At 46.2% G+C, this 16,249-nt stretch overlaps 1 protein-coding gene and 1 pseudogene across 2 annotated transcripts in view; both read right to left on the reverse strand.

The window, feature by feature from the left end:
- Window positions 1-982: 982 nt before the first annotated feature.
- On the reverse strand, window positions 983-1,101 carry LOC127196032 (uncharacterized; annotated as a pseudogene).
- An 880-nt stretch (window positions 1,102-1,981) lies between these two features.
- Stox1 (storkhead box 1) overlaps window positions 1,982-16,249 on the reverse strand; it is a 53,689-nt gene continuing 39,421 nt past the window's right edge. Inside the window, exons 2-4 of one of the 2 annotated variants that reach the window (XM_051153131.1) lie at window positions 14,935-15,087; window positions 8,514-10,881; window positions 1,982-2,140 (exon numbers count right to left, since the gene is read on the reverse strand). In XM_051153131.1, the coding sequence (XP_051009088.1) occupies window positions 1,993-2,140; window positions 8,514-10,881; window positions 14,935-15,087 (2,669 nt within the window). In that variant the 3' untranslated portion in view covers window positions 1,982-1,992. The remainder of the gene's footprint in view (window positions 2,141-8,513; window positions 10,882-14,934; window positions 15,088-16,249) is intronic. The other variant, XM_051153132.1, reaches the window with a different exon arrangement.

The following is a 16,249-nucleotide window of genomic DNA, read 5'->3' on the forward strand; positions in this document are numbered from 1 at the left end:
ACACGATGGCTCACAACCATCTATAATGTGATCTGATGCCTTCTGGCCTGTAGGTGTACATGCAGGCAGAATACTGTCTATATCATTAAATAAATAAAAATACGCTACTATATAACCAACTTTTACAACAGAATCTGAGTTTAACTTAAATGTTTCCTGAGGAAACAGGCTAATTTTCACTCATTTCCACCATGTTTTCCCTTCAACACAATCCTTGATACACACCCAATTTGGCAGCTTATTATTTTGTATGCCTTTTAAAATCTTTGAGGGGCCTGAGATAGCTCAGCAGTTAAGAGCACTGACTGTTCTTCCAGAGGACCTGGGTTCAAATCCCAGCAGCCCACACGGCAGCTCACAGCTGTCCGTAACTTCAAGATCTGACAAGCCTTACACAGACATTCCTGCAGAACACCGATGCACATAAAAAAATTAAATTTTAAAACCCAGAATCTTTGAAAACGTGGCAAGTGCTCTACAAACTAGACCGAATGCCGTACTACTACAGACATAAAAACAATAGACATTTGCCCGTTTTTCACTTGGGGGAGTCGTTTTGCTTTTTCCATTTTTGGAACGGAGGTAAAATGATTAGTAAACATGGCTGGAGCTCTTTGATGGGGGAGGGGCTTCAGCACAGCGGAGGGCCTCAGGAGCACAAGGCCTGCCACGTGTCCAGGGGCCACGACTGGGATACCGTTAACTCCGCAACCATCAGGGATGAAATGCTTCTCAGCTGCCATGTCTTCAAGCGCATCAGAGTTTAACTTACAGAAGCCTCCTCTGAGACGTGCCGCCTGGGAGTCCCGCGGTCCCTATTCAGAAGCTCAGTTCACGTGAGCACAATGACCTGGCCGGTGTCAAGTCTGGCTATTGTGTTCCGTGGCTTCCCAAAGGCACACACACGGCCAGCAACAACAAACCTGTCTGGACCTTAGTCTGGGGACAGCATGAAATCAGAAAACATGACTACTCACCAGAAAATTGTCTCAAATGCTCCTTAAAGCAACACATACAAGCAACGGGTTCCGTCCATCTCCAAGATGGCTGCCGGTGGTAGTCATTGCAGACCAGGTTCCCGTTCGAGAGCCTGGCATGCAAAAGGGAACCCCAAGTCTACGAACATGGGAGTTTTACACATCTTTAGTCCATGCCGCTTGGAGCCGTTTCTTTACATAACAGGCCGTTTGAAAAAAAGAATCCTGGCCAGCAGTGACCCAGGCGAAGGATTCTTCTGGAAAGCAGCAGGCATCATAGCACATCACTTCTTCCCGATAAGACTTTAATTTCCAAGAACCTAGGCTGCCCTTAAAAAGTATCTGTTTTCTGGGTGTCGTGTGAAATCCTTAACCTGAGAATTCCATACTCCTGTGCTTAATGAGAATGCCCCTGGGTAGTAAGTCAGCATAATATGTAGCAGAGAAACTGAACAAGGAAAATTAAAACTTAGTGACATTTAATTAGAAAAGGACCAATGATTTCATGTTTCTTTTATTAAAAACTACAACAAATTTTTAGTAAAAGGCACTAAAAGCTGCTTTAAAATTGTAAAAAGAAAAATAATCAGATTGCAATATAGCGAGGTTAGTATTAACAATGGCATACATGCTCAGCTTTAGAGGACTCTTACATAGGCAATGTTTAAGAGATCTCCAAAGTCAGCCAGGCAGTGGTGGTGCACGCCTGTAATCCCAGCACTCGGGAGCCAGAGGCAGGCGGATCACTGAGTTCAAAGCCAGCCTGGTTTACAAAGCAACCCCAGGAAGCCAAGGCTAACACAGAGAGACCCTATCTCAAAAAAACAAAAACAAACAAGAAAAAGAGTTCTCCCAAGTCAGTTACAATTTTAATCCTGGCAAGGTGGTTTACGCCTACCATCCCAGCACTCCTGAGACAAAGGCACTGCATGGCTGCTGAGATTCAGGCCAGCCTGAACCACAGTGTAAGACCACATTTCAACAGTGTTTGGTTTGGCTGTTGTGTTTTTTTTAATTAGACATTTATAACTGGAGTTAGTTGGAGCAAGGGATTAGACAGGAGTGTTTGGCTCCTCTTCACGCCGTCACGGTTCTGCAGAAAAGTCCGGCTTCTTTTAAATCCATCCAAAATGGCTGAATTATTAGACACCAGGCTCTGCGTCCTGAAGATATTAAAAAAGGACAGGATTACTGTCTTCAAAAGGGGCCCAGAGTGCCACTCAAGGCACTGCAGTTTCATCTGTCAGTCTGAGGCTACACTAGCACACTTAAATCTAAGATGACCTTTCAAAACCCTAGTGAACTTTTACATGTGAAATGCCACACAGTAGCACTCCCAAATATTTGCCAGGTGCTTTCTGATCATCAGATCTCAAACCCGTATCAGTTCTCAGCTAACGTGCTGGCCAGAATCAACAAATGCCCTAACGGAATCAGTTTTGATAGCTTGTATAGTTTCTTGTTCAGAGTCACAGGAGGGACCATCAGCTCTTTCAGTTTTCATATAGACAATGTCCTTGTCCTGGGAACAGTGAGCTAGGTTCTTATTTATCTAAGCACATTTGTCTTGCTGCAGCACATCTGTTAAGTGTGTCCCTTCCCACCAAGCTATGTCCTCGGCACAGCCGGTAATTTGATGCTTGGTTTGGAGGGGCAGTTGTTTGTTTGCTTTTGTGGTGCTAGGGGTTGAGCTCAGGGTCTCATCCACGTGAGGCAGGTACTCTACCCTTGAGTAGCTCCCTAGTCCACGTGCGTGCGACTCTGAATGCCACACTTCTTTGACAGTTAAGAATGAATGAGTCAGGCCGGGCGTGGTGGCGCACACCTTCAATCCCAGCACTCTGGAGGCAGAGGCAGGCGGATGGCTGTGAGTTTCAGGCCAGGCTGATCTACAAAGTGAGTCTAGGACAGCCAAGGCTACAGAGAGAAACCCTGTCTCGAAAAACCAAAAAAAAAAAAAAAAAAAGTCTACGCTATGTTCTTCTGTTCAGCTTGTCCCTGTTAATTTTGTTTCTAGTTCTCCTTAAAGAAAGTACCAACTATGTCCTGTTCATCTGGCCCTGACACCAACAGTAAGAACCACAGCACAGAGTTGATGTTCAAAGGCTATTTTCCTTCTCCTTCTGAGTATCTGTAATAATTATAAGCCTCTCAAGAAAACCATATCGTAGCTGGGCATAGCGATACACGCCTTTAATCCCAGCACTCAAGAGGCACAGGCAGGCCGATCATGGAGTTCAAGACCAGGCTGGTCTACAAAGTGAGTCCAGGACAGCCAAGGCTACACAGAAAAGAAACCCTGTCTCAAAAAAAAAAACAAAACAAAACAAAAAAACGGGCTGGAGAGATGGCTCAGTGGTGAAGAGGATCCAGGTTCCATTCCCAGAACCCACATGGCAGTTCACAACTGTAACTTCAAGATCCAACACCCTCACACAGATATACATGCAAGCAAACCACAAATGTACATGAAATAAAAATCAATAATTTAAAAAACCAAAAAAAAAAAAAACAACAATAAAAAACCAAGATAACCATATCATAATCAATTAAAAAAAAAACTTGCTGGGGCGGTGGTGGCACACACCTTTAATCCCAGCACTTGGGAGGCAGAGGCAGGTGGATCGCTGTGAGATCGAGTCCAGCCTGGTCTACAAAGTAAGTCTAGGACAGCCAAGGCTACACAGAGAAACCCTGTCTTGGAAAACAACAACAACAACAAAAACCAAAAACCTTGGGACTGGAGACTAGCTCTCTGCTCATGCAGGTGACCTGATTCAATCCCAAGTGCCCATGTCAGGTGGTTCACACGTACCCGTAACTTCAGTACCAGTGGATCTGAGGCCTCTGGTCTCTGAGGGGACCTGTACTTAATGTACACACCCCCACATACAATATATATCATTAAAATTACAAATACATACATCTTGGGCCAGAAGAAGTTGGGCCAGCAAGATAGGCAAGCATTTAAAAGTGTGTGTTGTGCAAGCCAAATGTTCTGAATTTGATAGCCAGACCCCACATAAAAAAGCTCCAGGCCCTTGAGAGGCTGTGACACCAGCAAGTCTTCCTGGGGGGAGACGGGAAGTGGGGACAGGAGCTTGTGAACACAGTGCAGGAGCAGAAACAAGAGGGACCCCTCCTCAAGGTGGAAAGAGAGAACATGACTCCCCCAAATCCTCTTATTTCCACATGAACACTGTGTACACACACCTGTGGAAACACACAAAGCAAAATAATTGGAAAAAGAAAAAATTCTTTGTGGAATTGGATAGACCAGTGGTTCTCAACTTTCCTAATGCTATGACACTTTTATACAGTCCCTCATGTTGTAGTGACCCCAAACCAAAAAATTATTTTCATCACTACTTCATAATTGTAATTTTGGCTGGGCGGCGGTGGTGGCGCAGGCCTTTAATCCCAGCACTCATGAAGCAGAGGCAGGCAGATTGCTGTGAGTTTGAGGCCAGTCTGGTCTACAAAGTGAGTCCAGGACAGCCAAGGCTACACAGAGAAACCCTGTCTCAAAAAACCAAAACCAAACCAAAACAAAAACAAAAACACCATCATTGTAACTTTGCTACTGCTATGAGTCATGATGTAAATTAAGTATCTGTTTTCTGATGGTCTTAGGTGACCCCTGTGAAAGGGTCATTTGCCCTGTCCCTACAGGAGACCTCCAGGTTGAGAAAGGGATGGTTCAGGTGTTAAAAGCACTGGCTCCAGCTGGGTGGAGGTGGCAGCGGCAGACAGAGCTCCAAGTTCAAAGGCAGCCTGGTGTACAGAGTGAGTTCCAGGGCATACAAGGCTACATAGAGAATCCCTGTCTTGAAAAATCAAAACCAAAGCAACCAAAATTAAAAACAAAACAAAAAAACACTGGCTCCTCTTGCAGAGGACCTTAGTTTGGTTCCCAGTATCCATAGAACAGCTCACAACCATTTATAACTTAAGGGGATCTGATGGCCTCTTCTAGCCTCTGTGAGCACCAGGCACGCATGTGGTGCACAGACACATATGCAGGCAATGCGTCGATACATATAATTTTTCCTTAAAAAAAAAAAAGCTAGAAAAAAATAACCTTTTCAAAAATAGCCAGGTATGGTGGCCCACACCTTTAACCCCAGCACATGAAGGCAGAGGCAGGAGGATCTATGAGTTCGAGGCCAACCTGGTCTATATAGAGAGAGAGTTCCAGGACAGCCTGAGCTACACAGTGAGACTCTGTCTCAATAAACAAACAAAAATAAAAAAACGTCGAGATAGGTGCGGATGTGACTCATGCTTGAAACCCTAGCACTGAGATGTCATGTTGCTGTGGCAAAACAACGTGGATGAAAACAACCTAAGGGAGAAAGTTTACTGGGTCAAAGTTCAAGGGCACATGATGATGCTATCAGGGCAGCGAAGGCTTGAGACAGCTGGTGACACTGTGTCCTGGAGGCAGTCAGGGAACAGAGTGCTCAACTCACTTTCTCTTGTTTTCCATTTCATCCAGGAGCCCAGCCTGTGGGATGGTGCGGCCCATGGTTGGCATGGGTGTTCCTATCTCAATTAACCTAATGTAGATTGTCTCTCACAAGTTTGTCTCCTAGGTGATAATGTTAACCATCATATCCTGAGCTACACAGAAGGGTCTGCCGTGTATACTCAAGGCAGCTTGGGTACACAAGACTTTTTCGAAACTCTGAACTAACATCTCACCTCCCCCAGCCCCATCCCCAAAAACCTTGGGAGGGTAAGGCGGGGAGGTCACAAGTTGGAGGCTAGCCTGGCCTAGCTCTGGCACAGGACTAGAGTTCTGTTCCCAGCACCTTCACTGGGTGGCTTTAGTGCCTCTAACTCCAGCTTCAGGGCATCCAAAGCCAGCTTCCGGCCACTAAAGGAAACCTGTACACACATGGGCATATATTACACACATGCTCACATTAACAAAATGTAATGCAAAAAACCACAAAACAAAACAAAAAAAAATCAATCTCAAGATAGCTGTGCATGTATCAGTTGCAGGATAATCCATGATAAACCGGGTGGAAACGGACACATGGCTGTGAATGCCTTGTTAAAAGATTTGCCTATATCTGTGGGAGAGTATTTTGTCTGCATGTACATTTGCACGCCAAAGGATGGCACGAGGTCACACAGGGATACAATTATACAGCTGTGAGCCACCATGTGGTTGCTGGGAATTGAACTTGGGTCCTCTGGAAGACCCAGTGCTCTTAACCTCTGAGCCACCTCACCAACTCCTAGGAATTTTGTTAAAATACTTGTAGTTGTGCTGAGTGTGGTAGTGCACACCTTTAATCCTAGTATTCATGACACAGATGCAGGCAGATCTCTGAGTTCGAGGCCAGCCTGGTCCAAAGAACAAGTTCCAGAGTAGCCAGGGCTACACAGAGAAACCCTGTCTTGAAAAAAGAAAGCAAAGGCGGGGGGGGGGGGGGGAAGCAATAGTATCATTACAAAATTTATAAAATACCTTAGGGAATGGAAAGATTGTTCAGTGGGTAGACACTTGCCAAGCTTGATAATCTGAGTTCTGTCCACACCACCCACACAGTGGAAGGACAGGACCAACTCCTTAAAGCTGACCTCTAATCTCCACACTTTGTTATAGAACTCACACACAAAATGTTGTTTAAATTTATTTACCATTTAGGGTTTTGGGGGGATGTTGAATCCAGGCTGGCTTTGAACATAGCTATGTAGCCAAGAATGATCTTAAACTCCTGATTTCATCTCTCAAGTGCTGGGATTAAAGTCTTGTTTCCACATCCTGTCTATGCAGTACTGGGCTTTGTGAATGCCAGGCGTGCACTCTACCAGCTGGGCTACAATTTCCAATACTTTGTTCTTAAATATATCCTAAGTCCATATTCTGTTTGTCACATGAACAATGTCATTTAAACAAGTGAGGAGAGGTTAAGCACATCCTTTCCTTAACACATATAGATCCAGGAATAGATGAGAAAACTTCCAAGTCTATGTTCTGAAAGTGCTTTGTTTTCTTTTCTAGTTTTAGAAATAATTTCCAGCAAAAATTTGGTTCCCAATAAAAAGGAACTCATAGCCGGGCGTGGTGGCGCACACCTTTAATCCCAGCACTTGGGAGGCAGAGGCAGGTGGATCGCTGTGAGTTCGAGGCCAGCCTGGTCTACAAAGTGAGTCCAGGACAGCCAGGGTTACACAGAGAAACCCTGCCTCGAAAAACCATAAATAAATAAATAAATAAATAAATAAATAAATAAATGAATAAATAAATAAGAAAAAGGAAGCCATAGAGTCAGTTTTCTTTAATGATGAGACCCCTGTAGGCCAACCACTGTCCAGGGCATGCCCCACTCCCTAGAGTAGTTGGGCAGCACAAACTAACTTGATGGGGGGAAAGAGGAGGAAGAAAAGAGAGGAGGAGGAGGAGAGGGAGAAGAGAAGGATGTGAAGAAGGAAGAGAAGGAGAAGAGAAGAGGAGGATGGAGGAGGAGAAGAAACTGAAACTTAAAAGTTAGGTGGGCCGGGCATGGTGGCGCACGCCTTTAATCCCAGCACTCGGGAGGCAGAGGCAGGCGGATTGCTATGAGTTCAAGGCCGGCCTGGTCTACACAGGACAGCCAAGGCTACACAGAGAAACCCTGTCTCAAAAAGCCAAAAAAAAAAAAAAATTTAGGTGGGAGGCATGGTAGCACTCACCTTTAGTCTTAGCACTTGGGAGACAGAAACAGGTGGATATGAGTTGGAGGCCAGCCTGGTCTACAAAGTGAGTTCCAGGACAGCCAGGGCTACACAGTGAGACCCTGTCTCAAAAAACAACAAAAGTTGGGTTGGGTAGGGTAGAGAGAGAGGAACTGGGGGAAGGACAGTGAACATGATCAAAGTGAATTGCATAGGCCTGGAAGGAGATGGCTCAGCGGGTAAGAGCACTGATTGCTCTTGCAGAGGGTCTAAACTCAGCTTTCAGTACCTACATAGTGGTTCACAATCATCCATAACTCCAGTTTCAAGGGATCTGATGCCCGCTTCTGACTTCAGTGAGCACCTGGCATGCATGCAATGCACACACAGATATGTACTCAGGCAAAACCCCCATACATGTACAAATAAAATAAATCCCTAAAATATGTGTATATTGTCTGAAATTCTCAAAGAATTAATACAAATAATTTTGGTTTTGGTTTTTTGAGACAGGGTCTCTCTGTGTAGCCTTGGTTCTCCTGGACTCACTTTGTAGACCAGGCTGGCCTCGAACTCATGGTGATCCACCTGCCCCTGCCTCCCAAGTGCTGGGGTTACAGGCCTGTGCCATGGCCACCAGCTCCAAGTAGTTCTACAATATGCAACCTCATTGTAACATGATACAATTTATCCATCTCCCGCCTTCCCCCACAGTCCCCCCCTCCCCCCGCAACACACCCACCCACCAAGGCTGTTCGAATTGTCACACGGGTTTTTCCCCAGCTTTCTCTAGGAAGCTCCACAAACCCAGAATCTACTAACTGCTGCAGGAATAGCTAGTGCATGGCCCCTACGCATCCTTACCTCGGGGAATCGATCCCGCTGTCTCCTGCCATGCTGTAATTCTCTGTCCCTTCCAGGTGACTGTGCTCTCGCTGTGGCTCCTGAGCCAACACTGGCACATGCGAGGTGTTGAAAAGCTGTAACTTGTCTGTGAGATGATCTTTGACTTCCTTATTTGGAGGGAGCTGTCCCCAGCCAATTGGGTGGTTCCCCATGTCACCAGGAGAATCTTGCGGGATCTCAGCCCCAAAACTGGTTTTCCTGGCAGCAGATCTCTCAAGTAAGCTCCCAGCAGCAGCAGCAGCAGCAGCAGCAGCAGCAGCTGAGGCCTGGATGTGGGCAGTGGTGGCTTCTCCTTCATAGTTAAAACCAAACGGAGTCCCTGAATTCAGGCCAGGGCTGTCAGTGAGATCAGGCTTTGGGCCTTCCTTTGCATTTGGAAACCACCCAGTGGCCTTGTACCAGGGATTCCTTTCAAGCGCCAGGGGCTCACACCTATGGGTTTTGCTGTCACACTCTGTCAGGGCTCTCCCTGTCACCCTTGGTCTTCCCAAATGATTCCACTTGACTCCACCTGCAAAGGAGTACTGAGCGCGTTCAGGCAGTGTGCAACAGAAGTCATCAGTCTCAGAGACGTCATCGTCCTCTAGATACAACGAACTGCAGGCCCCGTCATCCGCCCCGCTGTCACTTTGATTCGAGGCCACCTCATCATTGTCAGAAAGCCCTTCTTTTTCCATATTCACAGTCTCTGCCTCTGGGACAAATGCCGTTGTGGTTAGCTCTTCTGAGTCACCATCTTGTCTTTCATGTGTCCTCAAATGGTTTGCACCAACCGGGCCATCTAAGAGGTCAAGGTTTTGGAACTGGTGCAGTGTCTCAGCCACTGCTGTATTTGCAGAGGATTCTGGGTCTAATGTGGAGGGACTTTGTGTGGGCAGGACCTGCTGCATTTCTTTGGTCCCCAAGAACATGTCCCAGTCAGAATAGCTTTTCCTTAAGATGTCAGGGTTGACCTTGCTTCCTTCATCATATACCCCGCCTCTCAACATGCTTTCCCTGAAGGAACAGCACCAAGGGTGCCTTGGCCAGACACTACATGGAGGATAATCTACTGGGCCCCCTCTGAAGTCGTCACTGACAGGATGTACAGGAGCCTCTGTCACACGCCTGGTTTCAGCTTCCAGTGTATCATGGCATTGCTCTGAATATGGCGGTTGCGTTTCACCATCAAAGGCTCCCGAAGGTTCTGAAGAGCCCGCCCTCTGGAAAGGCCTTTCCTCTGGCCCGATGGGACTAGGTTTCAGACCACGGGTTTTCTGAACATTGTGCCTTTTGGATCCTGCATGTCCTCGGAGATACATGCCCTGGAAAGGATTACTGATGTGCTTTTTATAAATGGCGTGGGGGCCTAGCACAGCTGGACTCCCACTGTGCAACCAATGAACTCCTTCACTGGAACTGTTCATCATTCTGGGAGCAGGCTGGGCTGCAGGGACCTTGGGGTGCTTTTCCAGTCCAGTGCTTTCTGGCTGAAGCTCACTTCCCTGGCTCGATGCTCTATGCCTGTCCCTATGAGAGCAGCCCCGCCTATGGGGCTTGGCAGACGGGCCCCCCCTTTTCCAAATTCTCTCTTTCGAAGAATGCTTATGCCTGATTGTCAGGACATCAGTGGACGTGCCCTGGCTATTATATTTTTTCTGTTCTTCATATTTTTGCATTAGGATGGTGTGTTTGGTTAAGTTGTCAACAGTCAGCACAGGGTTAATTCTTTTGATTATTGCATGTTCCACATCTCGGGGGATGTTGCCGACGCTGTCTTCATCTCGGACAGGCCACTCCTCGGGTGGGAACTGCGCAGAGAAACTGCGATACTCTGCTTTAGGCTTTTGTTTTCTAGATAAACCGCGCCACAAGAACCCAAAACCAAATCTTTTGCCTTTGTCTTTGGTGTATGGTAACGGTTTGGGGCTCGCACAGATGTGGGTGTCTTCAGATGCTGAAACTACCTGGTTCTTTGTCGAAGTTGTGGGGTCCTCAAGACCTTCCTGCTGTTTTCCAGTCACTTCTGCGGCAGTCAGTGGGTCCTTAGAGTCCTGTACATTTGTATCAAGGAAACACTGACAGGATGGACAGTGAGAAACATGGGCCTCGCTCTCCTGGGCCAGCTCTGCACAGCAGCCCATGCTCACCAGATAGGTGACAGAAGTGGGCCCCGAGCACCCTTCGTCTGACAGAGGCGCTCTATTTCCCTGCATGGGTGTATTTGTACTGAAATAAGTGCTCGGTGTAACTATGAAGTAGCCTTCCCCAGTGTGGTAAATCTTCCTCTGTTGAATTAGAGCCCCCAGTGCGCTGTAGAGAACATCTGAGGGTGGAACAGCAACACCTAGAAAAACAAAACAAAACAAACAAAACAAAAACAAGTGAGATCAGAAATTCAGAATGACCACATATTTGATTAACAAACTTGGAGCTGATTATATGCAATACATGCTATTAAAATGCTAGCCGGTCAGATGGCTTAACAGGTAAGGGTGCTGCTTGGATGCAGGCCTGGCAACCTGAGTTTGATGCTCAGTCCCACAAAGTATCAGGAGAGAACAAGTCCCAAGAGTTGTCCTCTAACCTGTACACATGTGTACACACATGTACGCACGCACACACGCATGCACTTTTTTAAAATTAGAAGGAGCTGAGGATAGTGATTCATCTCTGTAACCTCAGCGCTCAGGAGACAGACACAGGAGAATCACCACAATATCACCTTGGTTTATATATTGAAAATTAGGCCAGCCTGAGCTACAGTGAGACCCTATCTTAAACAAAACAACCCAAAAACTAATATGTTATTGCTTTAAAAATTACATGTGTTGGGCTGGAGAGATGGCTCAGAGGTTAAGAGCACTGCTGTTCTTCCAAAGGTCCTGAGTTCAATTCCCAGCAACAACATGGTGGCTCATAACCATTTATGGTGAGATCTGGGGCCCTCTTCCGGCATGCAAGCAAAACACTGTATACATAATAAATAAATAAATCTTTTTTAAAAATTACATGTGTTATCTGTATTACCAGTATTATCTGAAGGCCTGGCTAGCAATCAAGACACAGACACTTGTTATATTTTAAAATAGCCTTAGTTAACCTGGGGCAGGGCAGATATCAACCCTCTAAACTACCTCCCATAGTGGGGCAGGCATGGGACCCCTGCCTCGATCCTATGCCGTCTGCTTCCAATAACTTCTATCAAGCTACCTCCCATCCATAATCCCAAATAGTTGCTAATATTCTTGATCTGAGCCGAATTCTCCATCCACGCCGGCCATGTGCTTCTCCTCCAGCTAACCCATGGTGGCCTTCCTCTCTTCACTTCAGGTCTCCTTCTCTGGCTGGCAGTATTACTTCTTCCCAGAATTCCTCTCTCTCTCCTAGCCCCACCTATCTCCTGCCCTGCCCAGGTGGGATGGCTTTTTATTAAAGCAAAGCTGTAATTAGCATCAAAATACACCAGACCATGCCCCAACAATATGTAATTATAATTAAACTCCAAAACACTATATAAGTTGGTCCTCATAAAGACATATGGATAGGCTAGTGGTGATCTTTTTTCTAACTCTTGAAGTTTGTCCTTATCGGTGTGAGCTACTGATCCACACTGAGTTGCGTTCACAGGGTTGTCTCTGCCTGGCAACTATGGCTCGGCTTGGGTTGATATCCTCATCTGTAACACCAAACTCTCCTTTAAATGCTCCTCTGGGGCTGGAGAGATGGCTCAGAGGTTAAGAACACTGTCTGCTCTTCCAGAGGTCCTGAGTTCAATTCCCAGCAGCAACATGGTGGCTCACAATCATCTATACGTCCTCTAATGCCTTCTTCTGGCATTCAGGTATACATGTAGATAGGGCATTCATATACATAAAAAATTTTAAATGTTTTTCAAAAATTAAAAAACAAACTGGGTGGTGGTGGCACACGCCTTTAATCCCCTAGCATTCAGGAGGCAGAGGCAGGTGGATCCCTGTGAGTACAAGGCTAGCCTGGTCTACAAAATGAATCTAGGACAACCAAGGCTACACAGAGAAACCCTGTCTTGAAAATAAAAAAACAAAAAATTAAAAATAAGTAAATGCTTCTCTGTCTCCAGCACTAATTCCTCGCTCGCCCAGTCTTTGGTGGTTTGCTAACAGCTTCTCCCTCTTCAAGGTCTTGAGAGGACTTCTTTAATGGACTTACAATCCTTAAAAATCCTGTTCAGTTTTTCTTTTTCTAGAATTTGCGAGTTAGCACAGATTTGGAAAGCTCACAGGACTCAGTCTCTCATGGCCATCCAGCTTAAGTGCTTTCACACAGGAAAAGAGCTCTTCACCAGTGCTTTCTTAAGGTCTGTTTCAGAAGACCTGAATGCTCTGATCTCTGATCCTACTCAGGGCAACGTGGGACCGTCAGAGACCCCGCTGTCCACAAATAACCGCACTTTTAGATATGCGTGCAATTCTGCATAGGCAGCAATCAGCTTAACCTGCCCAATGAAGGCCTTTCCAGCTAGGATAGTATCCTTTTCCAGTTCCAAGAGTCGTGTCAGGAACCTAGTGTCTAATTCACCTACAATGAGCTGCACGGCTCCTGCCTTGACAACAGCGTTATCCATCTAGTTCTATGTTGGGAGGTGGAGAGCCTTGGTGGTGTTGAAGCTTTTTGTTATCCGCTGTGTTGCAGCTTGCTAAGGCTTTGTCACCAGGTGGCAGATGAGGCCAAGTGCTAATTTGAATGTGGTGTTCGCAAGAAAAGGAGTCTGTTTTTTGTCTGATTGGTTGCTTTAGTTTTTCAAAATAGGGTTTCTCTGTGTAGCCTTGGCTGTCCTGGACTTGCTTTGTAGACCAGGCTGGCCTAGAACTCAGAGATCCTCCTGAGTCTGCCTCCTGTGGGAGAAGTTTTAAGGGTGAATGTGTTTGATTCACTGGGGCTAGGAGTGCCAGGGATATACTTCATCTACATTTTTTTGTTGTTGCTGTTGTTTTCAAGACAGAGTTTCTCTGTGTAGCCTTGGCTATGCTGGACTCACTGTGTAGACCAGGCTGACCTCGAACTCACAGCGATCCACCTGCCTCTGCCTCCCGAGTCCCGGGATTAAAGGCGTGCGCCACCACGCCCAGCTACTTCATCTACATTTAACAGCACAGCTTTATCATGAGAGAGGGAAAGCAGTACTTAATTATCCTATGAGTTGGGGGGTGGGGGTAGAGTGGGGGGTGGGGGGGAGGGAGGGACTCCAGGTGTGGTCAAAGGTCATTGGTTGATCGCCAAGACACCAAGACACCTCAGTGGCATAGGGTAGGTGTTTCCAGGAATTCCCAAGTGCACACTGAACAAGTTTCTTATCAGGAAAAGGCTATGTGACTCTCCTTAAGAGAATCTGGGGTTGCCTAGAGCAGTCGGAGAGGGAACCCAACAGAGAAAGAAGTTCATCATCTTGTACTGAGCTCAGGGGCTACCCAGAAACGCCAGGTTTCCACCTTAACAACAGGGTCCCACACTGACTATCACCAGATATAAATCAACTTAAAATTTGAAGATTCAGTAGGAAAACAATTGCCTGGGTTTAATCCCCAACACTGAAAACAAAACAAAAAACTATACCTTGAGCTGGGCGTGGTGGCGCACGCCTTTAATCCCGGGACTCGGGAGGCAGAGGCAGGTGGATCGCTGTGAGTTCGAGGCCAGCCTGGTCTACAAAGTGAGTCCAGGATGGCCAAGGCTACACAGAGAGACCCTGTCTAAAAAAACCAAAAAAACAAAATAACAACAACAACAAAAAAACCCTATACCTTGAGAAAGTATTTTTGATAAACAAATATGGAAAAAAAAATCTAACGAGAGCTATATAAAGAATATACAAGCCAAGGCTACACACAGAAACCCTGTCTCAAAAAAAATAACCAAAAAATAATAAAGTTTGTTTATAAATAGAAACCTGTTGACTCTGTTTCTTAGCAATTAAACTTTATTATGTAACCCAACTAGCTTATAAAAGAAGGAAAAAGGTTAAAGGGACGAAAGAGTGAACCTTCCGGTAGCCGTTCCACGGGACGGATCTTTAGGTGTCTCTCTGGCCGGCGTGCTGATCCAGCTTGTCGCTGCCCCTGCACGCTCTCCCCGCTCCCGACTTTGTTATTCTCTCTTCCCCAACTCCTTCAGTCACGTGGGAAGGACCGGCTCCTTCTCCAGGTGAGCGTCCATTAGAAAGACAATAGTCTAGGTGGGGTTCCCAGGTCTGTTTCCTGAATTCCAGACCCAGGATGGCTCCACTCAGTCTGTCACAAGGTATTCATGGGGTGCCCCAAGGGTAAAGCCCGCCAAGACTGCTCCCACCTGTGACAAAGCTTACTCCTTCCCACAGAAACCAAACACAATGGAATGAATACAAGTGGTAAAAACCAGTTACCTGGGTAATGCTTCATCAAGTGCTCTGAGAGTGATTCCTGCGTGACAGTCGCTTGAGCTGTGTTCATATCAGCTATAGCACAGCAAAGAACTTCAGCCAAGGGCACAAAGCAACACTGGGCTATGGGACTCATTTGCACCGGGAGGACGTCACCTGGATTGGAGGTCAAAAACAGAGTAGGTGACAGATCCGCCATAGCATGAGCCATTCGGAATTAGTGGACAGAGAACAGTTCAGAGACTGAGGGGGCTGGTGGGCCTCCTCAGACTGCGTCGACAGGGTGTGTTCAATGGTAGAAACTGTAGAAGGCAAAGAAGGTTATGTCATGGTCTCTTTTTGATGTCTGTCAGAGGTCAGATATTGCTGTTCGGCGGTTCACATTTTTCAAAAGCATACTTCCATGGCAGCTGGGAAGCCCTGGTCCAAAGTACAGCATCATTTGCACCTCAGGTGTAGATAAACCATGCCAATTTCTGCAAGGTATCAGGCAATGAATGATCTAGTAGTGTATATGGAGTTCTGTATACCAAAGCTAACAGTTGATAACATTCAGGGCTGTAGATGGAGCTCAGTTTGTAAAGGGTTTACCTAGTATTCACAAGACCCAGGGTTCAAGGACCAATATGGCATAAGGAGCATGGTGGTTCACACCTGTAATCCTAGCTCTGGAGACATGGAGGGTGGAGCATCACAAGTTCAAGGTTAGCCATGAATATGTAATGAGTTTGAGGCCAGCCTGTTCTACTTGAGACTCCATCTCAAAAACAAAAGTGGATCTAGACCACTGGTAGAGCATTCGTCTACCATGCTCATCTCCTTAGGCTAGGCCTTAGGCTCATCTTGAGGTACTTTATATACACTAAGAATAAACTAATGTGAGGAGGTTCCCAGGAGTCTGTGGGGGTGACCCTAGCTGAGACTCCTAGAAGCAACAGGGGATATGGAGCCTGAAGTTGCCATCTCTTGTAGCCAGGTAGGACTTCCAGTGGAGGGAGAGGAACACCAACACAACCCATAAAATCTTTGACCCAAAATTTGGCCTGCCTACTAGAAATATAGGAATAAAGATAAAGCAGAGATTGAGGGAATGGCCAGCCAATGATTGGCCCAACTTGAGTCCCATCCCATGGAAGAGAGCCAACCCCTGATATTAATATTTTTATTATTATTATTATTATTAGTTTTTCGAGGCAGGGTTTCTCTGTGTAGCCTTGGCTGTCCTGGGCACACTTTGTAGACCAGGCTGGCCTCAAACTCATAGAAATCCACCTGCCTCTGCCTCCCGAGTGCTGGGATTAAATGCATGCACCCCCAT

The sequence above is a fragment of the Acomys russatus genome, chromosome 11 (genome assembly GCF_903995435.1).
Source record: "Acomys russatus chromosome 11, mAcoRus1.1, whole genome shotgun sequence".
Classification (NCBI taxonomy): domain Eukaryota; kingdom Metazoa; phylum Chordata; class Mammalia; order Rodentia; family Muridae; genus Acomys; species Acomys russatus.